This window comes from Pleurodeles waltl, chromosome 10 (assembly GCF_031143425.1).
Source record: "Pleurodeles waltl isolate 20211129_DDA chromosome 10, aPleWal1.hap1.20221129, whole genome shotgun sequence".
Lineage (NCBI taxonomy): Eukaryota > Metazoa > Chordata > Amphibia > Caudata > Salamandridae > Pleurodeles > Pleurodeles waltl.
In genome coordinates, this window is record NC_090449.1 from 846,722,873 (window position 1) to 846,746,343 (window position 23,471).

Genomic DNA, 23,471 nt, shown 5'->3' on the forward strand with positions numbered 1-23,471 from the left:
TGCTGTAAGTTATATATTGCTCTAGCGAAAGTACTGGTTTCCTACAAAATAATGCACTCGCCTCAGTCTCGTATAATTTCCCAAGACGAATTATGCAGAGGCTTACATTAGGAAAACCGCAAGTGAGCTATTGTATATGCTTCATTCTATGATTGTGCAATATCCCCCTCTCTTATGCTAAATTAACCGAAAACTTTACAGAATACGAGTTCCTCCTAGACATGAAGAAACGAAAAATCAGAGTATGTTTTCGTGTTTATTAAAGAATTTAAATACATAATTCAGTGATAAGTACTTTACAGTTTTGAGTAAAACATGTACTTTATACAACAGAAGTGTCTTTTCTTTAAACATGATTTAAATTTGGCAATCTTTCACGAGGATACTGTCAAAATCAATATACATTAATTAGAACTGATAAGAAATGTTGCATCGTCTGACCAAAATCCAACATTAAAAATTTTTTTTTTACATTATTGAACAATGGCCAGATGTGAAACGCACAAATGATGCACTCTTTGCTGACTGAAGGATATGAAACAATTATCTAGGAAATACAATAAAAATTAATGGCAGTGAAGAACATGACATCGTGTTTTATTTATAATAAAGCACTGCTTTGTAATAATCTGCATTTTTTGCTTTTTTTACAGCGTAACATGTTTTTGACATAATTCGTAAGAAAACACATTTATAATTATAACATAAAATGTTTCTTAAGTTGCTAAAATACCAGACTGAAAGACGTCTTCACTTTTGGAGTAAAACTTGAAAGTTATAAGGAAAGTGTAAACGCGTGGTTTAAAGAAAATGCAACATGGACACCGAATGTCTTAGCAAACAAAAAATCTGAAAACATATTTCACTCAATAAATATGCATTAGATTTTTTGCAATAAATATGTTTAATGTGCCAATAGCTGATTTTGTGAATTATTTTGGTTGTTTTTCCTTTGGTGGTAAGTTCTCTACCTCCGTTCCCTATCATGTTAGCTTTCTTCCACTGGCACTTCCTTTTCTTCTATGATATTTGTGAAGCACCGTATTTGCACTGCCTGAGAAAATTGCTTTCCTGCTTCTTGTTCATGAATGTAGTGCCGATATTTCCCCTTCTGGCACTCTGCTAGTTCCCTAGTCCTCTTTTAAAACAAGCTCTCAGAATAGAAACAGGACTTGCAGTACACAGACTTGAATCTAAATAGAAAATATCCGTACTGGGCCAGCAACCAAGTACAGAGCACAGTGGGGTTCATTAGTTCAAAGCAGGATGAGTCCTTCAAACAACCAATCGCTGGAATCCATTGGTGAATCACTTTACAGTAAATCAAAAAAAGATTACACACGGTTCCACCTAGTGCTGTGGGTTTCTTTCAAGTCAATAGCTTGGTCAGTAGATGAGAACCAAAGTTTTTCGAAGCAAGAGCCCTCACTCACCATCCGGTGACATGCTTCATCATAGGGCCAGCTCCTCGTCACGCCGGCGCTGCAATGCCTGACGGGCCCCGCAAGGGGGCTCTTTGCCGGAGATCTTTTAAGAATCGAGTATAGCCGGTCAAAAACAATGAAGTGAAGGATTGGTAAATAGAAAAATTAAAAATGCCTAGAGGTAACAACTAATAATTTTAATTCTCGTGCTTATACCTCTGACAAGATTAAAAACCAGAAAATGGGGAGTCGTGGGATAATGTCCACAAACCCCATAGAAATACAGGTAGGTATAATAGTAGTAATGTCTCTTAGAGGAAAGTGGCATATAAGAGACGGAGCACACAGGGTCCCCTGTGTAACTCTATGTAGTTGGTCAACATGTTTCTCACTTATTACAGAAGAATTAACTTATGCGATTCATCAGGACCTAGTAACATACCTAATCCTTTAAATCGTGGGAATTTCCACAAATATGAAAATCAAAAACCCTCCAAAGAATTAATGGTAGGGCCACATCGAGGGAGTCCAGGCAAAAAAATCAACTCTGATTTGAGGTATAGACGGTCACTGCCGGTTAACCTATGCCGGTTCCCACACCCGGTATCAATGGTATCTTTGAAACATGTTGACCAACTACATAGAGTTACACAGTGGACTCTGTGTGCTCCGTCTCTTATATGCCACTTTCCTCTAAGAGACATTACTACTATTATACCTACCTGTATTTCTATGGGGTTTGTGGACATTATCCCACCGACTCCCCATTTTCTGGTTTTTAATCTTGTCAGAGGTATAAGCACGAGAATTAAAATTATTAGTTGTTACCTCTAGGCATTTTTAATTTTTCTATTTACCAATCCTTCACTTCATTGTTTTTGACCGGCTATACTCAATTCTTAAAAGATCTCCGGCAAAGAGCCCCCTTGCGGGGCCCGTCAGGCATTGCAGCGCCGGCCTGACGAGGAGCTGGCCCTATGATGAAGCATGTCACCGGATGGTGAGTGAGGGCTCTTGCTTCGAAAAACTTTGGTTCTCATCTACTGACCAAGCTATTGACTTGAAAGAAACCCACAGCACTAGGTGGAACCGTGTGTAATCTTTTTTTGATTTACTGTCTATTGGGAACTTTACACACGGGACCAGGAGTCACACTCCGAATATCCCATTTCCCTGCCCCTCCTTTGTTGTTTCTTCGAATCACTTTACAACCTGTTACTTTTTTAATGGTCGAAACTACCAACTGCTGTTGTTTTTGCACCTTCTGTTTTCACATTATTTCAGGGACAATAGCTACTAGAACTCTTTTACCATGATATGGTTGCTTGTGTGGTCTGTGAACAACGACTCTTTTTAGAGGATATTTGTAACAGTGGAAGGCCTTGGCAGAATATAAAACACAACAACGGGATTGTAACATTTCATTAGGTGCTGCTAAGGGTCAACGGTACAGTTTGGCAGCTTCAGCAGTAGATAAGCTTGGAAGACAGTCCATGGGAATCAGGGATTGAAAATGGAAATCTATTAAAGATGGGGACTATAATTAAGGTTGAGGAGAGAGACAACCTTCCAACTATTGAATGTCTGGGTTTTCAATGTTTGTCAGTCCTTTTCAAACGTTTATGCCTTTTGAAGCAGATGATCATTCAGGACTACAATGGCCAGGTCCCATTGTAGTCCTGAATCATCATCTGCTTCAGATGGGCTTTCCAAATGATCAGTGGGGACAGTTCAGTTGCCCAGGAAAGGTCATAAGTTTGCAACTGGACACAGAGAAAAGAGAATGAGAGGACCTACAAATATACTACTAAACCCATAATAGATAGGACAGTAGTAGTGGTCAGCTCGAGGTGAGTACATGACGATGTGAGTAGCTATAGCAATTGATAGAGGCACAATTAATGAATGAGGAAGTACATTGTGAACAAAGAGTCCATAGCGTATTGTGTGAATTAACTCTTAAATTTAATTTGGACATTTTTTATTATCTCTTTCGTGATGCCCCCAATCTTTACTGTGTTGTAATGTAATGAAATGTAAGTAGAAAATGTTTAAAATTGTAAACCTCTTTTTTCTAAGTATATTTTAGCAAATGTTACAACAGACAAACTAAATGATAGGCACCTATAATAAGTCTTCACTTGGTTAGAACTATCACTCTGAAATCTATTGTACATTCTAATGAATTATTCTAGGAATCTACTCTGTCGAGGGGGTCTGTAAGAAGGCTCCCAGTATGTGAAAATCTCTAGACGGTAGTGCCCATTGTTCTGCGGTGAAAAAGCAACACACTGTTGGAACCAGGCACAGTAGTTGACTTCCCACAATTCCTTTGCCTGATAGCAGAATTTGTTTTGATCTAGCAATGAAGGGGAAAGAGCTTTGGCACAGGAAGTAAAATCTCGGGTCATTTTGGAATTCTCAAGAAGTTTGACAACAGCCCTTAGATGTCCCTTTGTTATCGCTTGAGGTTTTTGGGAATGCGAAACTGATAGGACAAATATTTGTTGGTAAGGTCTAATGTGCTGTGTTGGGTCAGACTGTAAACAGTATTACAATTTCCTGGGTGTGAGAGAGCCCTGTCATTCAGCTGAACTTTATTTTTTCATGAAAAATCAACAGAACACCAAGTATGAGATTCCTGCTTGATGACCTGGTGGATCCTTGGCTCAATCCCATGAAAGTGCAGCTTCATTAACCAGTGCTGACACCTTACTCAGCTTAAATGTTTTTGATTTTTACAAAACCTCTTCTCAAGATGTTCAGACAATCCTAAATAGAGGCATTCTATCTCTGAATGGCATTACCATAAAGACTTTCCCTGAGCCTTAGACTTTGGCTCACAACAGCCTTTTGGTACCCAATTCTTGGACAAACTGTGTTATAAAAATCCTGAAAGTATCCTTTCATCCCCTCCCAAGCGCTCAAGGCTAACACAGGACGATCTTTTCACTCATTTCTAGCTACAAATACCTATGCTGACACTGGAGACATTTTTAGAAGTTTTCAGTATTTCTCAAATAATCCACGAAGTTCCAAGATAAAGTTCTCAAACTAAGCCATGCTCCAACAGGAGCACGTTACTAAAAGGAAACATTGGAAAGATGTGCCTTTCTACTTTGTGACCTGCCTTGGAATTTTCCTCTTTGTGGGTATGCCATCAATCACATTGCTTGCTTGTTACCACTCCTGAATTTTCCTGGAATTAAGGCCACTTTGTTTTAGTGTTAGTGAGTTATTTTCATAAAGTACATCCCTTCATGTAAACTCAAAATTAACTACGTCAACATCCATAGTGTTTTCTGTTCAGAACTATCCCCTGGGCCTGAAGACGTTCTTCTAGGTTTGATGAAAACTTCACCCCAAATGGAACCCTCACCTTCTGACCATCTGGACCACAAGACACCTTTACTAACTTCATCACTAACTTTGTTGCTCCGCTGACCATCAACTCCATAGCATACATTCTCTTTGGTGACCTCAGATTTCACTTTGAGGACTGAAACAGCCCCTGCTCCACAGCGCTCCTTGAAAGCATAAGCAACATCGGACTCACCCAGCTCATCCCAGAACCAACTCACACCACAGGACTGGATCCCATCTTCAACACAAACAACAGCATTAAATACAACTCCACCACAGTGCTCTCATGGACCGACCACTTCACCATCTACTTCCAAATCAACACACCTCAAGTCAACACCCCTACCAGGTTCAGCAGTCCCAGCTGCAGCTGGTGCAAAATCACAGAAGGAGACTGGCTTAGCACCCTCAGTACGGATCAACCTAGCCCCACAGGCAAGGATATCAGCAAGTTCCACAAATGGATCAAGAACTGTGACACCCTGACACCCATCAAATCCCACAGGAACAGTAGATCGAATAAGCAGGCCAGCTGGTATGCAGAAGTCCTTTGGGACACCAAACTACACTGTACACAGCTCGAAAGGAAATGGAGAGCAACCCACAACATCACTGACAGAACTATCTACAAGGCTGCACTCAGACGCTGTCACCAGCAAATAAGAGACACCAATAAAAAAGCACTACTGGATCACATCAAAGGAAGCTCTAACAGCTGCAAAGAGATCTTCTCATGTGTTAAGGATTTCACCTTGTCCTCACCCAAGTCAACAAAGTTGCCAATAACTCTTCAACAACCTATCCAACTTCTTCCACAGCAACATCACAAGCATCTACAGGAACTTTGCACACCAACCCAACCCCACAGAAGTTGTTGCTAACCTACTCTCTACCAACCAAGATGCCCACCTGACAGAATAGACAACCCTCACCAGCAATGACACAGTGGCAATCATGCAGACCATCCACTCAGGGGCCCCAAAAGACTAATGCCCTCACTACATCTACGACCTGGTAACATCACTAATCAGCACCACCCTGACCCACGTCATCAACACCTTCATTACTTCTGCCACTTTACCACATGAATAGAAACTTGCAGAAATCAACTCCCTCCTCAAGAAGCCCACAGCTGACCCAAATCAAGTGAGCAAATTCAGACCTATCTCCCTGATGCCCTATCCAGTGAAAGTGACTGAGAAAGCCATCATCAAGCAACTAACAACCCACCTCAAAATTTACAATCTTCTAGACAACACTCAATCAGAATTCAAAAAGAAATACAACACTGAAACAGTCCTCATTGTGACCACCATCGAAATTGAAATCATCCTGGATCGAGGAGAAACAGTGGTCGTATCCTGCTCAACTTCTCCGCAACCTTCGACACTGTCTCCTATAAGACACTCATCAGGAGATGCCACAAAATTGGCACATGAGGATCTGCTCTCAAATGGATCTGTTCCTTGCTCACAGGAAGAACCAAAAGAGTCAAGATGCCACCCTTTGCCTCAGGGACCCAAAAATTCATATGCTGAGTCCCACAGGGTTTGTCTGTCATCCCCACCCTTATCAACATATACATGACACCACTCGACAACATCATCCGATCACAAGACTTCACTGTCACCTCCTACACCCTTGATATACATCTCATCCTCTCCCTGACGGACAAGACAACCACCACCAGAATCAACTTCACCAACTGCATAACCATGATGGCAGACTGGATGCAAACCAACTACCTGCAGCTCAATTCCCACAAGAGTGAAGTACTGGTCTTCCACAACAAGACCTCCCCCTGGGACTCCACCTGGTGGCTGTCAGAGCTAGGACCAAAACCCACAGATCAGACAAGAAACCTAGAGATCACACAAGACGTCAACCTCAACATAACAGCTCAAGTCAACACAGTGTGCACCTTTTGCTTCCTCATCCTATGCATGTTACAAAAGATCTTTAAATGGTTGCCTTAGAACACCAGATGGACCGTCACGCAAGCATTCATAACCAGCAGGCTGGACTACGACAACAATCTCTATGCTGGAATCTCCCCACAACTCCTTCACAGACTCCAGACCATCCAGAACACAGCTGCAGTACTCATACTTGATCTCCCATACCTCACCTCGACAAGCTTCACTGCCTCTAAATTCACAAGTGCAGCCAATTCAAACTTCTTAAGCACACATTCAAAGCCCTACACAACACAAGATTAGAATACCTGAACAGCTGCATACACTTTCATCAACCCTTTAAGACATCTACGCTCTGCCTCTCTCTCACACGCACATATTACCCGCATCCACAAAAGCAAAACTGGAGGTCGCTCATTCTTCTACATTACACCTAAAACAAGGACTGACCTCTCTTCACACATCAGAGCCTCCTCCTCACTTCTTGAGTTCTGCAAGAAGCTGAAGACCTGCGTCATTCTACAAGAAACCTGGGGACCACACACCAACACACCTGCCCAAGTGCCAGGATACCCACCCTGTTGATTAGTGCGCTATACAAATCAATATTACATGGACTTTAATTTTCCTCTGTTGTAAGTCATTAGAGGTAAGGAAGTTTGAGCTCACAGGGGAGTGGTCAGTACAAATAGGGTGAACATCCACACTTTCAATGCTTTGAGGGCATTCCACACATTTGCAGTTTCTTTCTCACACTCCTCTGCCCATTTTTGCAGAACTGTGGTGAAAAGCAAGTCTTCACATGGAAAATTATTTTGCAAGTGAGAGGAAAAAAGCAACCATGACATATCACTGGAAACCCTAGTCCTATGTCTGCAGATTTTCTGCAGTTTGAATTAGCATGCAAACAAACTGTTATGATCATTAAGCACATGTAAGCCAAATCTAGGAAAATGATAGTTTACACTGACATACATTGTGCCATAGAAAAAAGCTAGAAATCTCTGGATGTTCTAGGCACATGCTATGGCTGTGTAGCTGTCTGCCTCTTTATGATTCAGGAGACAACTGCTCATGAGTAGTTTATAGTTGGGCCGGTAATTTTTACTTTTACATCCATTTGTGATTCACATCCATTTTTCTTGTGGTTAAAGTGGATATATGTATTTTGCTTGTTTGTTTTTCTTTCATATTTACTTTATAAGCTCTGCACAGTTTTGTTTTCACTTCCCCTTTACACACAGAAGTTCATAAGATTGTGAAGACTACATCTGTGCTCATAGTAGTTTCTCATTTAAATAGGGACTTGTATTCTATATTTTCGAAGACATATACATTTTATGATACATTCTAGTTCAGTTACAGCATTATATTTGTTGTCATGTTACATGCCATGCCTAACCTTTTACTGCCAGATGTGTATTTTATTCACAGGTGGGATTATCTCTTCATTGTGTTGCACTACAGGATTGTGCTTTCAAAACAGCATGTTCAGGATTATCCCACAATAGTGTCACACTATATGGTAGCATGTTCATTTTGTTCTATGTTGTTCACAAGGTCCTTTGTATCATTGGTGCTTGGACCTCCATCGCCGTCGAAGTACATTGAGTTGTCAAAATTACTGTCTGTTGTTAGTTGCTTTGGTTTCCGTTTGTAGAAGAAATAAACTGTAAGGAAAGCTCCTGCCATTATAAGAAGTACCACAGCCACTACAATTCCAGCTGTGCCATGGGAAGGCGCAGGAGCTTCTTCAGCTTTCTTTGCTGGAAAAAAGATACGTTCCATTTACTTAGAGAAACAACATTGGTTATGCATATGACAAAATAAGTGGCATGAGACAGAGGACAGCAGCTTGAGACTCTCATTCTGATGCCCTAAGTGGAATGGGTATGTTTAGACATGAGTCTTTTGCTTACTGTAGCACACGACTAAAGCTGCTACTCAATGATGAGGAGAAGGCCTGGGCTTGCTTGTGTTCCAATCAATTAAGAGTGGTCCTGGCTTGATAGTTCAGGCAGGACCTTCCCTTGTGAAGCATGACCAGGGCCGATTTGCATATAGCTGTTCCCTATCTGCTGTGGTATAGTGGGGAAATAACAGTGGACTGAAATCTGGCGGAGTGATTGCCAGTGGCTAAAACATTTTGCAAGCATCCCACCCGTCACCTTTGTGTTATTCTAAGGTATCCATAGAAAAGACAAAAAGGAAGAATCTACATAGACAGATAGGTTCTCTGATTTACCAAATGGCATTGTTGCACATGCTTTACCACAAAGCTCTCCTAAGGTAGGTGTGGGTTTTTCATTTCACTCTCTATGGTGACTGAGAAATCATTCAGCACCTCCTGCCCGTGAAGTTAAATGCAAAGTGGATACTCAGCATAATTTCTCCACTGAGTTGCTAAGGTGGATGGTATGCCAATTATTTTGGGGCCTATCCACGTAGATCTAATTTGTAGTAGGTTTATAGGTACCACAGTTGTACTATTAACATACTACAAACCATTATGCGCAGCTTACCACCTCTGCCACCCTTAAAGGGCTAAGATTACCTTTCCAACTGCAAAGATCTCTTCACATGTTCACCTACATTTTAGTAGTAAATATGGGAGTGATGGGGAAGTAGCTGAAAAATTGGAAATACTTATTACAAAATGGGAGGGGTTTAGGGAGGATTACTTAAAGAGGGTTAATGGAGTTGAGGGAGGAACATGCACCAACCCTCAAAAGAGTAGTCCCATTCCTATTGACAAACTACAATGTAATTCAATATATTTAGATTTATGAAATATGTATTTCAAAACTTAAGCAAAGCTTTAACTAAACTAAACATAAACTAAGCTGAGCTAATAGTGCTGTAGCTTTTTACAAATGTCCTCCTCCATTGAAAATAAATATATAATCTTAACATTGCATAATGTTTAACAAAAATGTTTTATTTGTTTTAATTTAAAGTGTAAAAAACATTTAAAACTTTCCCTATAGTTTGACATATGGAGATATCCACCCTGGTTGTGAAGGTGTCTGTATACATGTGAAAACATACTAAAAGTAACTTTAGACTCTTAAATTTTGCTCCACTCCCTTTTTCAGGGGGAGGAGACTTGTGAGTCTAGACTCTGAAATAAATTTACACTCGGAAATGGCGAATCAACAAAAGTAGAACATTTACTACAATGTATATGGGTACATTTACATGTGTGGATGTGTCTTGGTGAATACAGCCCTTTTTATGGAAGTGGCATGGACTGTGATATGCAACAGTATGGATGTGCATCATCTCAAAGAAACCACCGGTAGTCTCAATCTTTACGACATTTCCAAGAGCTTTTGCCAGTAGGCAACAGTTTGGTACCACAATATTGGCTGTTAAATATATGCCAGCAATAATTTTGACTGCAAGATATCCATGTTCCCAAAACTGTGAAACTAAGTGGATGTGAAGTTCGAATAGTAAATCCATATGTCCTATGCATTCTTTTCTTGATGATATTGTGCATGTAAAGTTATTACAGTAGATTTTGCTGCAAGTTCATATTTTTCTGTTTGATATTGTGGCATACAACCGCCTGCAACACTTGCTGTGTAGAGCATCTGTTCAACACAAACCATGCTGCAGAGCCTTGAGTGTGCATGATGTAGGAAGACCTATATTGAATGAGCAAACATTTGATTTAACAACAGCACAGTGTAGTGCTCTGCTTAGCTATTTATGGAATATCTTGAGTGTTTCCTCTAAGGGCTGTTTTTTTGTAAGTATTTCAGTGTGTGGTGTAGAGAGTTGCTTTTTGTCAACTTGCAAGTTAAGTACTTGTACAGAATTATACATATACATTTGCATGCCATGCCAGTAGAATAACGAGCCGATGTGACTCTGCTGCCTAAAACTAGCTGTTTTTCACGTTAATTTGCAACAGAACGCTAGTGCAATTGAGAAGAATGGTCACAAAAACCTGCAGTAAAAATATGTGAATTATAATATGAACCCTACCTTCGGTAATAGGGGGCTTCGTAGTTGGATCAAGCACTGTGAGGGAACAAAAATAAGAAGGTTAATCCGAATAGAGATGTACTATTCATCAACAGCAATTACTCTACATTGATTTGAAATACAAATGATAAACGTGCAATGGTATGTCATCAGGAGATGTCACTCATTACAGTCATAATCTAGACCTTTGTGTATACTCTTCAACCACCCTTTACCGCATGCTTTACTTTTCATAATCATCATATTTGCCTCTAAATCATTTGTCACTACATCCATTTATGATCCTGTCTTAAAATCTGCAGTTCTTGGTAAGATCTGGACAGCTGTCTGATCTTTGCCAATTGTTTAACCCCTTAGCTGCTGGGCGTTTCCCCCCCCCCAGTGCTGAGCCCTTTTTTGGCTATTTGGGGTAGTTCGCGCTTAGGCCTTCATAACTTTTTGTACACATAAGCTATCCACGCCAAATTTGCATCCTTTTTTTCCAACATCCTAGGGATTCTAATGGTACTCAGAGTTCGTGGTTTCCCCTGGAGGAGACCAAGAAATTAGCCAAAATACAGTGAAAATGTTGTTTTTTCCAAAAAAATGGGAAAAAAGGGCTGCCGAGGAAGGCTTGTGGTTTTTTCCCTGAAAATGGCATCAACAAAGGGTTTCTGGTGCTAAAATCACCATCTTCCCACCTTTCAGGAACGGGCAGACTTGAATCAGAAAACCACATTTTTCAACACAAATTTGGCATTTTACTGGGACATACCCCATTTTACTGGGACATACACCCATTTTTGGTGCTTTCCGCCTCCTTCCAGTTAGTGACAGGAATGGGTGTGAAACCAATGCTGGATCCCGGACAGCTAAACATTTCTGAAAACTAGACAAAATTCTGAATTCAGCAAGGGGTCATTTGTGTAGATCCTACCAGGTTTTCCTACAGAAAATAACAGCTGAAATAAAAAAATATTGAAATTGAGCTGAAAACAACAGCCATTTTTCTTTATGTTTTACTCTGTAACTTTTTCCTGCGATGTCAGATTTTTTAAAGCAATATACCGTTATGTCTGCTGGACTCTTCTGGTTGCGGGGATATAAAGGGCTTGTAGGTTCAACAAGAACCCTAGGTACCCAGAGCCAATAAATGAGCCCAGCTGCGATCGGGGGCCAGGAAACACTTTCAGAAGGACTCGTAAGAAAGGGGAGACTCTCCCCTTTCTTACGAGGCCTTCCCAAACGTGGGGAAGGCAGTTTTGCTCCGATGGGGAAATCAACATTGTAACGTCAGCGCGCCTTGCGGCGTGCTGACGTCACAAAGGGGCGGGTGGGGGCAGGGGGAGACACGGAAGAGCTTCTGTGTCTCCCAGGGATAAAAAAATAAAAAAATAAATCCTCTGGTGCGACGCACCCGAGGATTTATTAACCCTCTCAGTGGTGTCGGACACTGGTCGTGACCCGCAACAGGGAGGTAGGTTAAGGTAGGAAAGTTGAAACAACGTTTTGCCCTCCTTCAAAGTTAATCAACACCGACTACTTCCCCATGTCTACTCTGCTGGTGCTTGAGGGGATGTCCACTCTTTCTCTTGTGAACGCTGGCCTTATTACTAAAAAATCTTATGTATTACGAGTTATGAATTTGCATTGAATTTAATTAATACAGAGAATAATGTGCGACTTGGAATGTGTGCCCGCTTGAGTGGCTGACATTAAATATGTAATGCTTTTTAATGAATGCACATTAATGATTATCTGAAGTATAATCATATGTGTATATGTGCAAAGAAATTTGGAGTGGTGTGTTATAATAATGGTTTGATGCTATATATATATATGTATATATATATATATATATATATCCATTTGTTTATTAATTGTAGGACTTAAGTTAGTGAGGTCTGGACCTAGTCTTGCACAGCCTCATATTAAATTGCAAAGTCTGAATAAAATCTTCAGAATACATGTTGGTGAATTAAAGATGTATTGTTCACACTGTGTTGACCAAACAATTGCAGATTTGTTTAAGCTTCTCATGAGAATTGCTTCCTAGAATGTTCTGTATTAGTATTTGTTAATAGTTGTGTGTAAGACAGCAATATTCCCAGAAACCAACAATGGATGCACTGACTAGAATACAGATGGATACATGAAAGTTACCTGATGAACTGGATGATGAGGATGAGTGAAGAGGAACCAATCATCGACATGTGAAAGGCAGTTTAGTTATATCATAGATTTGGGGTTTAATTCTTATTGGATTGACTATAAACAGAGAATTTTCTGACCAGTGGTAATGTTTGAAGTTCTTTAGGTGATTCTAACTTAGCACAAAGAAGAAGTGCGCCTTTCCTATTTGATTTTCCTTCATAGAGGTTCTGATTGAGGAGCTGAGCAGTTACTGGTGACGTTATTCTTAAGTTTAACTTTAAGCTTGATGGCTGAATGATTGATGCCATTCCTTAGATACTGCTCCTTAAGTGGTTCAGACTGCTTAGAGACTCCTGTGTCTCATCCATTCCCTTTCATTGCCCTTTTGCTGAAGATGACCAGATAGATGTCCAACTGACGAAGAGAATCGAAGCTTGCCGATCCATATTGAGGAGAGGTATAACAAAATGCTATAGTCTTGATTGTAGACTTCATTAGTTGTTTCTATGTACCAACCACTATTTTGTTAGAGCCATAGTTAGATGTATTCCAAATTAACTTTTGACTAAAACTGTTTTTTGCATGAAGCCTAAACATGCTATTCTAATCCAAAAGTTAGTTAAGGGGAGACAAAGCAGATGTTAAAACGACTACTAAAAGGATTTATCCTCTTCATTTGCTGGATCTAAATGTATGCTGTTTCTAATGCACAGTTGTTCTTCTTGTTGATTTGTACCGTGTGCCTAGAATGCTTGACAGTCAATGCCTTAGTAAAATTGAGATTCTTTAGAAGATTTGGTCAACCAGTGTTGTTCGTGCATGTTTATCTGTTGATTTTGAGATTAATTACCATGATATAAGCATTGTTAATTTAGGGTAATAAACATTCTAAATTTTAATAGATGGTGTGGTTATTCATGACCAAATAGGTCATGGTGCATAACAATTAATAAGTCTAAAGAGATTTGTCAATGTTTATTGATTATTATGATGTATTTGCATTGATTAGGGACTTATGGTAGAATCACTGTAAGCGTAGTCAAAAGGTCCATCGACCTTATAACACATCCCCTTATAAATTAACATTAAAAGACCAAAAAGGAACTGACGCTCTAACACTCTGCAATCATATCCAAGAGGCCTAAGCGTGCGGAGGAGCTAGTCTACTGTTATCTTCAGATGCCAGTAGATGATGTAGTGGGCACAGGAAGTAGAACAATGGTACCAGAGACATTTCTGAGGTACACCTCTCACCATATTGGCAGCTTGGCTAAGTATAGGCCCGATTTCCCATCCATCATATTACATGTGCATAATATCCTAATGCACCTGTATTATGACTGAGTATTCTGACTGCTGAAATATAAATCAGAACCTATGTCTCTAATATATGTTCATTCATCCGTAGATGTTGCTTACAAAACTGAACATAAACTCAAGCTAGAAACCACAATAGTTATTTAGAAGGCAATTATATAATTTCAGCTTTGTGCGGGAATAAGCTCTGGAATGGGCCCCAATATTACTTGTGCTCTTTGCAGTGTCTTGTATTGCTGAGTTCAAAGTCCCTACACATGGTTAACCTAAGATCTCTGTTAATGTACAGAAATACTGTCTCAGTTTTCAACTGCTTTCCCTTGTTTGTTCACCTCAAAAGATTTTACTTTTTTCTTAATTGTGAATCTTAGTTGCTATTGGAAGGAGATCCATTGATTACCTGCTGATGCCTAAATTATTAACCAATTCTGTGAACCAATTTCAACTTGAGGAAGGAGTCTTATTCTGTGCCATATTTGTCTTCTAAATAGTATGCATTTTGTTTAAATGGAATTTCCTGAGATGTACTCAGGCCACCAACAAAGATGGCCTTCAAACGCTGAGTCTCCTGGGCAGCACAGAGCCTCATATGAGGATTCAGCGTGTTCTGATGGTGAGCGCTGGCCAGTCTGCCAGTGCTGAGGTGCTGGACCTCTAGGGCATGTCTGAGTACATTTACAGATTCGCCATGGGGGGTTGAGGAGCACAACGCATCGGTGTGTCCCTGCCTGCCAAAGCACAATGCAACCTTGGGGCCTGTCTCACCCTGGGGTGGGGAGAGAACACTGAAGTATCACAGCAGCCCCCTGCATATTGCATGAGGGAGACCGCCAAATCAGCTTGGAACTATGCACCTACAGCATGGAGGGGGACAGGATTGAAGACCCCATCATCCCTTGCTCCAGGCCTTTTCCTGGCACACTGAGCATAGCAGAGGCACAGAACCCCACCCTATTCGGGGATAAGGGATGAGGGCCACTACACCTCCTCCCAACCTCACTGAAAAACTTCCTCCACAGCGCACCATGGTGCTCGGGCCTCCATATGGACCACTACACAAGCACCATCAACATCCAGTAGTCACAGCTGTCCCATAAAGCAAGTAAGACCCACTGCACAGTGATAAGACCTAAGGTCCAGACTATTGTTCTTTACTTGGGGTACCCTTCTCAATACAAGTGGACTCTATCTGTTCTATTTTTGCTTTCTCTAAACATAAGCCTTCTTTTATAGCAGGTGTGAGAAAACAGGGATGATTGCAGAGGCCCGCTAACTTTTTGCCCCCATTTTTCACTTTTTGCTGGTGTTTTCCTGACTCTGATGGTGCCCTGGGTACTGCTAACCAGTCCCAGGGCCTGTGCTCTGTGTAAAATCAATATGCAAATTAGGCTAATTATAATTGGCTAAGTTAACCTACCTATATATGGTAGGGCATGTAGGTTTAGGGACCACTGCATAGGTAGTGCACCCATAGGTGCACTGCTGAGGTGCCCAGTGTAAGTTTAAAGGCAGGCCTGCCTTGCTGGCTGCTTTTAAATTAAAGTTATATGCAAATTCGACTTTGGAATTAAAAGTAGTTCCAAAGTCTTAAACTACCTTATTTTTACATATAAGTCACCCCTAAGGTGTGCCCTATATGCCCCGAGGGCTGGGTGGCATGTAACTATAAGCAGGGACTTTATAAAATTAGTTTTATAAGCCCTGGTGAGGTAAAAACAGCCAAATTTGTTTTTCCCTCATTGTAGTAAATGGCTTTCATAGGCTAGAATGGACTTTATTTTAATTTTTAAAGTCCCCTTAAACGATGGATATCAAGAGTTTGGTATCAAATTAATTGCTATAATAAATCCCACAACTTCCAGTTCTTGGATTTAATATAACTTGTTCAGGTAAAGAGTTTTAAACTTTACCTGAAAAGTTGCCAATTTCAGCCCTGCATTGTTTTTGCTGCTGTGCTCTGATTGGCCAGCCTCTAGCAGCCTGGCCAGACTGCCTTGATGAGGTGTGAAGTGGCCTGGCTTCACACAAAGGAATGTGCTTGTGGGAGGGAATCTCCCCTCAGCAGATGGTGAGGCAGGAAGGGGGAGGGCTGCCAAACTAGTCTTCAAAGGCAGAGAAGGACATTTGGAGCAACCAGCAACACCCCCACATCCTACAACCCCAGACAACTAGGTGCCCCCTTGATTAGATTAGGAGAGGGCAGGAGAGGGGTGTGTTTATGATTTTTAGCCCCACTAGTGGGTGGGCTCAGCCAGATGTAACTTTCAAAAATCAGATTCAGCCATGATGGATTTTTGGAGAATGTTGTCTCCTGGGATTGATTTTTGCCACACTTCCCAGGAAGTGGTCATCACAGGGGGAAGGACCCTGCACCTGATTGGAGAACCAGGACCTCCCTGCTTTTCACCCAGGAGCAAAGATAAAACTGGCATACCTGCACCCACACCTCAGTTCCCTACCACATCCAACAAGGAAGAACTACAGAAGAAGAAGGACTGCCCTGCTGGACCCCTAGCCTGCACCTGGAACCTGCACTCAGAAGGAGTGCACCAGCTGCACACTTGGGCTTCACCACAAGAAGGATTTTGCCTGGCTTCAACTGGTTCAAGGAGGGGCTCACTGTTTGCTACAGGTGAAAAATTGCTAACCAGAGTCCCCTGCACCAACTCCTGAAGAAAGCAACCAGCTGACCACTGTCCAGTGGCCAAAAAGGAGTTTGCGCCAGGTGCATTCTGGGAGTTGTAGTCCGCACCCCCAAGGTCCATCTCAGAACTTCTGGACCCTTGGGGTGAGCTGTGGACCTCAAATGAACCTTCAAAGGACATCTGGGAGAAGCCCCAGAAGTTTGGAGAAGTTTGGAGAACTTTTGTAAAAAAGCTACATAGAGGGAACGACCCACCGCGGCAACCCTAGCTGGCTTGCCTCAACCGCGACCCGTCCTGATTTGCTGGTTCGTCCCGGTAAAGAAAATCTCCGAAAAAGAGATTAAATCCGAAGGTAAAAAGTTGACCGGGACCTCCCAGCCAGCGTATCCGAGGTGGGCTCCATGGACGTCGGATCAAGATCCAGGTTTACCCCGGTCGAAGGATTTTCACCTCGAAAAAACAACTAAGTCCGAAGGTAAAAATCTCCACCGAGGATTCCCGCGACACGTATCCGGAGAAGGGCTCCAGGAGGTCGGATTGGACTGGCAGGTTCGTCCCGCTGAAGAAATTTTTCGAAAAAGACACTAGGGGGGTCATTCTGACTCCCGCCGGCCGCGGTAACCGCAGGGCCGGCGGGAGCCGCCAGAATACCGCTGCGCGGTCAGAAGACTGCAGCGGTTATTCTGGGTTTCCCGCTGGGCTGGCGGGCGACCGCCAGAAGGCCGCCCGCCAGCCCAGCGGGAAACACCCTTCCATGAGGATGCCAGCTCCGAATGGAGCCGGCGGAGTGGAAGGGGTGCGACGGGTGCAGTTGCACCCGTCGCGATTTTCAGTGTCTGCATGGCAGACACTGAAAATCTTTGTGGGGCCCTGTTAGGGGGCCCCTGCAGTGCCCATGCCATTAGCATTGGCACTGCAGGGGCCCCCAGGGGCCCCACGACACCCCATACCGCCATCCTGTTCCTAGCGGCCGAAACCGCCAGGAACAGGATGGCGGTATGGGGGTCGGAATCCCCATGGCGGCGGACGATTCCCCAGGGCAGCGGAAAACCGGCGGTAAACCGCCAGTTTTCCGTTTCTGACCGCGGCTGTACCGCCGCGGTCAGAATGCCCATGGGAGCACCGCCAGCCTGTTGGCGGTGCTCCCGCGGTCCCCAACCCTGGCGGTCTTGGACCGCCAGGGTTGGAATGACCGCCTAAGTGTGAAGGTAAACTTTTAACCGAGGCCTCCTGCGGCCTGTAGCCGAGCAGGGCTCCATCGCGGTCGGCCTGAAACTTTGACTTTGCCCCGGTCGAGGTGCAACCAGATGACCCGATTGTCGATTTTTGTTTCTAGGCGCAAAAAAAATGAATCTTTAAAAATTCATATCTCTGGTTCCCCTTATCCGATTTTATTTGTTTTGGTGTAATTTTAAAGATAAAAATATAATCTATTTTTATAAATTGGTTTTGGATTTTTAAACTGTTTCCTGAGTTTTATTTAATTACTGTTTTGTGATATTTGAATGCTTTACACTCTGTCTCCTAAGTTAAGCCTTGACGCTCGTTGCCAAGCTACCAAGGGTTGAGCTGGGGTTAATTTACTGAGACCTAACTGGACCTTAGTGGAGGTTAGTGGCCTATTGCTAAGTGTAGGTACCTACCTGCCCTTACCAATAACCCATTTTCCAACAGCGGGGTCTTACCCAACCTGATGCCATTTATCCTGGCGGTGGTACCCTGAGAGCCTACTTATGGCCCCTGGACCCTTCCCCTGATCAGTGACTCGTTATAGCCTTGCTCAACCCTGACTTTCCGTCTCCCTGACCAACCTGCTCTCCTTCTTTTTATCTTAAGGAGCCCTACCATCCCTCTCACGGTGGCACCAGTCCTGGGGCACTTTGGATCTTCAAGTCTTCACCACTAACATAAAATCCACCAGAGTGGCAATTAGAGAATTCCAGGGCCGGTTGGACCGCATTGATAATTGCCTCATTACGCTGGAATCCCGAATGTCCCACTCAGACTCCTGGAAGTGGGAACTCTGGTGGCCAGAGCATAAATTCATCGATCTGGAAGACAGAATCCGCTGGTACAAGGCCCCCTTCTTTGGCTTCTACAGAAAGGTGGATCAGGATGGTGTGGGAGGCTTCCTATGTGACTTGTTCCCCATTCTCTTGAGCCTGACTTTCACACTACCATTGGAGCTACAGAGATCGCATCGGACTTATACTCACAGGTCTGAGACTGGAGAAAAAGCTCCCCAATCATTGCATGTTTTCTCAGACTCAGGCAGGCCCATCAGGTCATGGCAGTGGCCTGTTATCATGGACCTTATGATTATGAAGGCCAAAGAAAAGCATTTCAGAAGATTTCTCCTGGGAGATAAATGAGAAATGGAAAGTCTTCCTTTCACCATGATCAATACTGTCTAAATGGGTTGTAATGCAGAAACTGTTTGAGTCGGCACAGATGTGGATCACCACAGATGGAAAATCCAGGGGCTTTCTAGAACTGTAGGACCTGCGTGTCTTCATAGACTGCCTACAAGACTCTGACATGGCAGTGGCAACAACCCCTAGCCCTGTCAGAAAGCCCCCCACTCCCAGAGACAACAGAAGGACCCACAATACAGGCAGACTGCAGCGGAAAGGATTCCAGTCCCAAAGCAGGAAAAACAGAGTAATCAGGGTAGTGTTGGAAAACATGCAGGACTTGGGGCAAGATAAGTTTTGCTCACCGCTGAAGATCAGTGAGGATCCGGACTGCACCGGAGATGATCATTAGGGCCACCTGTGACCTGCTGCCTCTCCTGTCAGGTGAGTACCCTCTGTCTCTGTATCTGTATTTGCACTTGCTCTCTGTTTTATATTGTATGCAATGTAGTGTTGCAATGTTCTGGTGCCTTGCTGAATGTTTTTGCCCGTAGATGTGTTGTGCCCCCTCTGCCACCCAGCCCACATGTTGACTGGCCATTACTGCTGCTACCTTTCCTTATGCCCCTTTGTCATGCCTGTCTTTCCTCTGGCCGGGGACAAGTCACACTCTACATACCAGCTAGGCTCGGTAATGATCGACATGCCCTCCCCTGCCAATCACCCTCCAGTCGGTGCTTGGCAAAGACTTCACTTTACTATTTGTGGCTGCAGCACCTTAACCCCTTTACTGCTGAGGGCACGGTCCTCTTCCTCCCCTCCACCAGGGCTTTGGGGCTCCTGGGATGTGGCGTCCTTGAGGTTTGTATGTGTTGATCAAAGTTCTTCCCTCATCCATCCACGGTTACTTCCCTCCTTCTGTGTCACCCTTGGTTTTATTGCCCATAATCCTTTCACATTCACCCTTCTTCCTTCCCTCCCACTACCACGCCGCATCCCTCTTTCCCACCAACAACACACAGACAGGTGCACAGGCTTTTTCCCACCACTGACTAGGGGGGCCCCTATGCCCCCAGCTAAGGAGTCTTGCAGACCTGCTAACAACAGTACCTAGGGCCCACACTTGCATACCCCACTCCTCCTCTATGCTACTATATGTAGCTAACACGGCATGCACCCTCATCATCTGCTTCGCCCTTCCCTAGCTTTATATATAGCCACTGCACCAAAGCGACCAAACAAATTCATTATCAGTGTACGGTGGCTGTATGACTGCCCAACAGCATAGGTGAATTGTGAGGGCTTCAAATCAGTACCTTTCCCAGTACGATGCAGGATGTGGCAGGGGCATTCTTTCTCCCTGCTACTCTCCCTGCTTGCCCTTGAGCCCTTAGCCTCAGTCATCCACTAATAGACACTGTGGGTATACCCACACCAGGGTTACCACAACCATGCTTCTTTAAGCAGACAACATCCTGCTGACGTTTACTGATGCATGAACCTCCCTCCCAGCCCTTCTGTGGCTCATCACTGCATTTGCAACTGAAACAAGAGCCAATCCCTGCCCCTCTCCAACAATATGGCAAAGTCCACCATAGAGGGCAACCAGGTTTGCGGGAAACCATCCCACCTCAAATATCTGAGAATCTACGTAAACAGGAGTCTAGAATGCATGACACTAGATAATCTGGAACCCCTCATTGAGTGTGCCTAGGCAGATAATGCCAACTGGATGGTCCTCAATCTTTTACTGTGAGGCAGGATGCAAGCCATCAAAATTATTAACCCTCCCCAGATTCACATATGTTCTTGGCATGCTCCCACTTCCAATCCTTGTTTAGTTCCAAAGATAGATACATTAAAGTCTTTACATGGGGCATCATGAAAGTGTGGCTTGCAATACCTAAACTAATTTCCAACAGGAGAAACAGTGGCCTAGGTCTCTCTCAGTGGAACACTACAAACTAATGCTACAGTTTGCACAACTTACCTACATGCACCGGCACAGACCCGGCCCCCTGAGTCCTTGACAACTCTCCAACGCTATGATCCAAGCAAATGGTCTGCTCCTGGAAGTGTGCCCACAACCTTATCTTGACTGACACTTACGTACATGAAGGGGAAGCCCCTCTAGCAGAATGCCAGCATCCGACTTGGAGAAGCTTTGCCCAACTGGCCATTGTGGTGACACAACACCCTTAAATCGTTTGAAGAGCTGAGGGAGGAATTCCACCTCCCTCCAAATCAGGAATGAAGATGTTTGCAACTGTGTCACTGCCTCTTTAGCAAACTGGACATGCCACTGTGGGTGCAACACCCTGCTCGATAGTCTCTACCTCCACAGTTGGGGTTGTTTTAATGAGATCATGCTGATACAGAATTGATAGTCCTTACCCCAGACAAAGAGCATGCGAGCCGTGTGGCAGGAGAGACTGCAAATGGATGACTGGACAGAGGTCTTGGAGAACCTTGATTGCGGGGTACGGGAGTCCATGAAATTATATCACTTCAAGGCAGCTCAAGACTGGTACTGTACCCCCGTCAAACTGGAGTGCTCGGGCCACTGAACCACTCACAATGTTAGTGATGCACACAATCTAGCTCCGTCACAGTACACAAACTATATGACTGCCTGGCAGTCTGAGGCTTAAGGGCCGCAGTGGGAGACACAATAAACAGATTGTACCCCTATCTTACCCAATGCGTTGGTACGTTGTAATGGTGCATGACACCACTGACATTCCTACCGTCAAGCACCATGAACTTTGTTTCCTGTCTGCAGTGCAAACCAAAGCCAAACTTTGCATTCTTTGTCACAGGTGCACCAACCCACACACACACAGAGTGTCTGACCAAGATATTCAAAATGGCTTTGTATGACATGCTCATTTATAAGCTGTCAAAGCTGTCAGACAAACATGAGACCTACCTGCAGGTATGAGCCTCATTCCTAAATGCTGACCCATGACTATACCCACCACTGAGGTACCCCTAGCCTTGTCAGTGCTGCTGCATTGTAATAGCCCTCCTCTGTGAATGAGGGAATCCCTGTACGTGATCTTTTGTCAGAGCTTGGGCATCTAAATAGATGAGGCCTCGCTTTTGATAGGGGGACTCCATATGCTTCCATCCGTACTCTTCCACATTTGGGACATTGCCTAAAGGACACCCTGTGGTCTATTACTACTGGACGATGACTCCTGCAGCTTCGGCCATGTGATTGTTGTTATGCAGTCCTAGGTTGCATTGTATTTTAGCTCTCATTTGTGAAATTTAAATAAATAAATAAATCATAAATATATAAATAAATGAATGAGTAGTGTGAATGAGGCTTGGGTTGTAATCACTGTCGCTATCACAGAGTTAAGGCAGCATCTAACAAAGATAGCTAGATCAGCAAGCGTGATTGAAGTATTTTGAAACCATCACCGAGAATCAAACAGAGCACACAATATGCGATCGTCCAGTAGTGGAAATTATTCACACACTCAGCATGCCTTGAAATGCATAATTTGATATGTATTTTTACATTCTTCATAAATGGAAATAATTATATGCACCAATCTATAAAACTCTCCAGTGAACCTCGTGCTAGTTTGCTGGTATGTACCTTTCAGAAATTCCATTTAGAAAAGATGGTCCCCCTTTTGCTTCTTCGAACTTTGGATTGTTTACATCTGCGGCGGTGGTTTAAGGCCAGTGGGCCACGGCTCAGCCACATTGCTCTATTAAAATTAGTGATACCCTCTACCTGTCACTGGACTTTTTCCCTTATAAAATGGTATTCTCTTCTCCCTCTGTGCAATGCCTAATAATATGAGTCTGTCCTTAGCTTTCACTGAGATGTGTCAAATAAAAAACGAAGTATCAATTCTAAAGTAAGTGTTGCCATACACGACACCTGTTCGGCTCTACTACCCATTAATATGTTTTCATGTAACTAAAGTCATCAGCATAAAATGCGGGACATAGATATGAATTATGAAAACAACTCTCAATTTCAGCTGCAACTTTAAAAATAGGACTTCAGTACAAAGTTATCATAGCCCAATGCCTACATTTGAGAATTAGGCTGCAAGGACATTTTTTGCAATAGAGGCCTTGCTCAAATCTTGTAACAAGCCAGCATAAGTTAACTCCACTGCTCTTGTATCCAACTAGAGGTAATGTGTTGCCAGCGGGCCTCCCTTGGCAGCGTGGCACCGCTAAAGCAATCCAATATGCTGCACCTCTAAATGGCAGAATTACTTCCATTCTGAGCAGGAGCGTTGCCCCACTGCCAAACATGTCCCTCAGGAAAGCCCAAGAGATGAAAAATAAAATGAT

At 43.2% G+C, this 23,471-nt stretch overlaps 1 protein-coding gene across 1 annotated transcript in view; it reads right to left on the reverse strand.

The window, feature by feature from the left end:
• Nucleotides 1-2,487: 2,487 nt before the first annotated feature.
• The window catches only part of LOC138261947 (macrophage mannose receptor 1-like), a 683,716-nt gene continuing 662,732 nt past the window's right edge, over nucleotides 2,488-23,471 (reverse strand). Inside the window, exons 29-30 of the mRNA XM_069211540.1 lie at nucleotides 10,697-10,732; nucleotides 2,488-8,469 (exon numbers count right to left, since the gene is read on the reverse strand). Of these exons, the coding sequence (XP_069067641.1) occupies nucleotides 8,222-8,469; nucleotides 10,697-10,732 (284 nt within the window). The 3' untranslated portion in view covers nucleotides 2,488-8,221. The remainder of the gene's footprint in view (nucleotides 8,470-10,696; nucleotides 10,733-23,471) is intronic.